At 52.6% G+C, this 3,898-nt stretch overlaps 1 protein-coding gene across 1 annotated transcript; it reads left to right on the top strand.

Moving 5' to 3' along the window:
• Positions 1–2,780: 2,780 nt before the first annotated feature.
• Positions 2,781–3,182, top strand: NHLH1 (nescient helix-loop-helix 1). Its single transcript, XM_008154242.3, has one exon. The coding sequence runs from the start codon at positions 2,781–2,783 to the stop codon at positions 3,180–3,182; it is 402 nt and encodes a 133-aa protein (XP_008152464.1).
• Positions 3,183–3,898: the final 716 nt, after the last annotated feature.

The raw sequence follows: 3,898 nt of genomic DNA, 5'->3' as shown, positions 1-3,898 counted from the left end.
GCCTCCCACACTATTGGACCCCAGAACATGGAGTGTGTTCTACATTTCAGGACTAACCACCTTCTGTTTTGTGTTATTGTTGTGTGTGTGTGTGCCCGTCAAATGATGACCCTGCACCACCACCCCCAGCTTAGTAACTATTTGTCAACTGCAATTGAGCCTGTCTTCTGTGCAGTGGGGTGGGCAAGCTTGGGGGTGCCTGACCCCTGTGAGACTGCCTGTCAGGCAGGAGAACCAAGGCTGATGAGGAAGGATGATGGTGACCCTGAGGGAGCTGAGCTCACAGTGAGTGGTTCACTGTGCCCGCTTAACACCCCCTAAAGCAGAGCCCTTTCCCCAGCCTTCCCAGGCCGTATTCCTGCTCCCCTGCCCTCCTCTGACCCCAGGGACAAGCAAGCCTTAGCTAGGCTTCATCATGGTGGCCTCACGAAGCTGTCCACATCCTCTTCTGCAGGCCATGTCTGAACTGACCCTGGGCTGTGGGAGCTGATCACTGTATGTCCCCTTTCTCCAGTCTTCCTTACAGAGGCAGGTCTGAGGCTGTTGAGGTCAGAGCTAGAGGAAAGAGCTGGTCCTGAGCAGGGGGAGCATGGCCAGAGGAGATGCCTTCCCCTGATTCTAGTGGACGGGGTGTAGGACCTGCTGTCCGCGGTGGCTGTGTTTGGGAGTGGGGTGTGGGCTGGGAGCCACTGAGCTGGGGCAGCTGTGCCGAGCTCCATATGTCCCAGTCCACTCTACAATGGGCAATCTGCGTGTTTATTCCAGCCTCCCCTCCGCCCCCACCACACACACACACACACACACACACACACACACACACACACACACGGATGGAGAGGGGCCCCGGGAGGGAGGGGATCGCAGGGCCAAGGCTTGCAGTTCTTCCCTCGCTGGTAAAAGTTTAGAGTCACAGCTCTATGGACCTAGAGCTTCAGTGTTGCTCAGTTTTTTTTTTTTTCTTTTTCCTTATTATTATTTTTAAAAATTGTTGTGGTAAAAAACACACCATGCAATTTGCCATGTTAAGTGTGCAGTTCAGTAGTGTAAAGTATATTCACATTGCTGTGAAACAGAGCTCCAGAAATCTTCATTTTGCAAATCGGAAGCTCTAAGCCCATGGAACAACACCTCCCCTTTCTGCCTCCCCCGAGCCCCCGGTAATCACCATTGTACTTTATGTTTTTGTGAAAATGACTACTTAGATACCTTATTTAAGTGGAATCATACAGTGTCTTCCTTTTTTAATCCTTACACCCAAGGACATGCTTAGAGAGAGAGAGGGAAAGGGAGATGGAGCTGGGGGTGGGGTGGGGAGAGAGAGAGGGAAACATCAATCTGTTGTTTCCCCACATGCACCCCAACTGGGGCTGGGGATCAAACCTGCAACCCAGGTATGTGCCCTGACCTGTAATTGAACCGGCAACCTTTCTGTGCACTGGTTGACAACTTTCAACCAATCGAGCCACTCTGGCCGGGCTACAATATGTCTTTTTGTGACTGGCTTATTTCACTTAGCATAATGTCCTCAAGATTCATCTAGGTGGTAGTATGTGACAGGATTTTCTTCCTTTTTAAGGCTGAATGCTCTCTCATTGTGTGTGTATGCCACTCTTTCTTATTCGTCTGTAGATGGACGTTTGGGTTGCTCCCATATCTTGGCAGCTGTGAGTAATGCTGCAAGGAACATTGGAAGGCAGATACTTACAACTTCACGATTCTGGTTTCAGTTACTTTTTTTCTGATTTCAATTCATTTGGATATATATTTCTATACGTCTTCAATAGCGGTTGCATCATTGTACAATCCCACTAACAGGGTGCAAGGGTCCCAATTTCTCCACATCCTCACACTTGTTCTTTTCTGTGTTTTTGAGAGCATCCATCCTAATGGGGGTGAGGTGATATCTCATTGTGGTTTTGATTTGCATGTCCCTAATGACTAACCATGTTGAACTTCGTTGCATATATTTGTTGGTCATTTGTATATCATCTTGGAAGAAATGTTTATTCAAGTCCTATGTATTAATCAAGTTATTTGGTCTTTTGTTGTTAGAGGGGCAGTTCTTTATAATATTCTGGATTTTGAGCCCTTATCAAATAGATGATTTTAAAAATGGTCTCCCGTTCTGTGGGCTGCCTTTTCACTCTGTTGACTGTGTCCTCTGATGCACAAAAGTTTTTAATCTTAAGTCCTATTTGTCTATTTTTGCTTTTGTTGCTTGTGCTTTGGGTGTCATATCTAAGAAATCATTGCCAAGTCCGATGTCATGAAACATTTTCCCTTTCTTCTAGGAGCTTTGTAGTTTTAGGTCTCACATTGAGATCTTTAATCTCATTCTCAGGTTTATCCTGCCCCATGTCCTCCTCGTCACTTCTCCTCCTTCCACATTGCTCACTTTCTGGATTCTCTTCCTTCTTACCATCTTTCCTCCTGCTCCTTTAACAACGCACCCACCCGTCTGTCTATCTGTCCTGCTGTCCCCCTACCCTACACCTCCCCTTTGTTTCTGCCCTTCCCCCCTCCCAGTCCACCTCAAACCTTCCTTATGCCCTCTTCATCTCTGAGCTGTCCCTCCTTCCTCCCCACCAATGTCCTCTTCTCTCTTTCAGGCTCCCACCTGGAACCCTGACCATGGAATCCTGAAGTGGTTCTGTCTTCTCTAGCTCAGTGGCAGACCCCACCACCCAAGGCCCTTCCCGCCTCTCCCACAACCAGCTTTCAGGCTCCCAGAGGGAGGGGTAGGAGGGGATCCTGATCTCACGGGGCTGGGGGCATCCATCATGATGCTCAACTCAGACACCATGGAGCTGGACCTGCCTCCCACCCACTCTGAGCCCGAGTCAGGCTTCAGTGACTACGGGGGCGGGGCGGGCCCTGACGGGGCTGGGCCCAGGGGGCCAGGAGGGGGCCAGGCCCGGGGCCTGGAGCCCGGGGAGCCTGGCAGGAAAGACCTGCAGCACTTGAGCCGGGAGGAACGGCGGCGCAGGCGCAGGGCCACAGCCAAGTACCGCACAGCCCACGCCACGCGGGAGAGGATCCGCGTGGAGGCCTTCAACCTGGCCTTCGCTGAGCTGCGCAAGCTGCTGCCCACGCTGCCCCCGGACAAGAAGCTCTCCAAGATCGAGATCCTGCGTCTGGCCATCTGCTACATTTCCTACCTGAACCACGTGCTGGATGTCTGAAGGCGGCCTGGGTGCGCCCCTCCCCGGGCCTCCCCAGCTCCCTTCTCCTCGCCCACTGACTAGAACAGACATCTTTCTCCTGAGCCCTGTACCCTGGCATGGAGCCCCCCAGGCCTGGGGTAGGGGATGATGTCCCCGCGGGTCGTGAAGTCGGCTTTCTATGACCGAACCAGGCATCCCAGGGCACCTTCTCAGTGTGTGTTTGGGCCCCAGCTGTTAGCAGTGTCTGCGGGGAGGTCGGGGTCCAGTCCTTGTTGGATTTACTAAGCTCCCCACACATTGGGTCCCCCTAGCTCTCTCAAGGGCTGCTCCCTCTTCTATCCCAGGTACAGATTTTCAGAGACCCAGACCCCACCCTCCCATCCTCTTTCCACCCTGTTCCAGCCCCTCCTGCCTGTGGTAGGGAGGGAACGTCGGAACAGGAAGGGGTAGGCTGGGCTTAGAGTGAGGTGGGCTTCCTCCTCCGAGATCTCAGTCTAGTTTGGCAGAGGGGCCTGCGAAGATGATGTCATCTCCGTGGCGGGGGTGGGGGGGGGGTGGCGGATCCCAGTAGCTGACACTGGGGGGAAAGTCTTCCTATTTTCTATCTTGCTCCTGAGGATGCAGGCCTTGACCTTGGTAGAGAGTGCCTTGCGCTCTCTGAGCTATTTGCTCCCCCTCCTTGGCCCCTCCCACTCCTACCTTCCCAATTTTCTCCCTCCCTGGGTGCAGAGCTA

The sequence above is a fragment of the Eptesicus fuscus genome, chromosome 22 (genome assembly GCF_027574615.1).
Source record: "Eptesicus fuscus isolate TK198812 chromosome 22, DD_ASM_mEF_20220401, whole genome shotgun sequence".
NCBI lineage: Eukaryota > Metazoa > Chordata > Mammalia > Chiroptera > Vespertilionidae > Eptesicus > Eptesicus fuscus.
The sequence above is the reverse complement of the archived record's forward strand: the minus strand, read 5'-3'. Positions and strand labels throughout refer to the sequence as shown.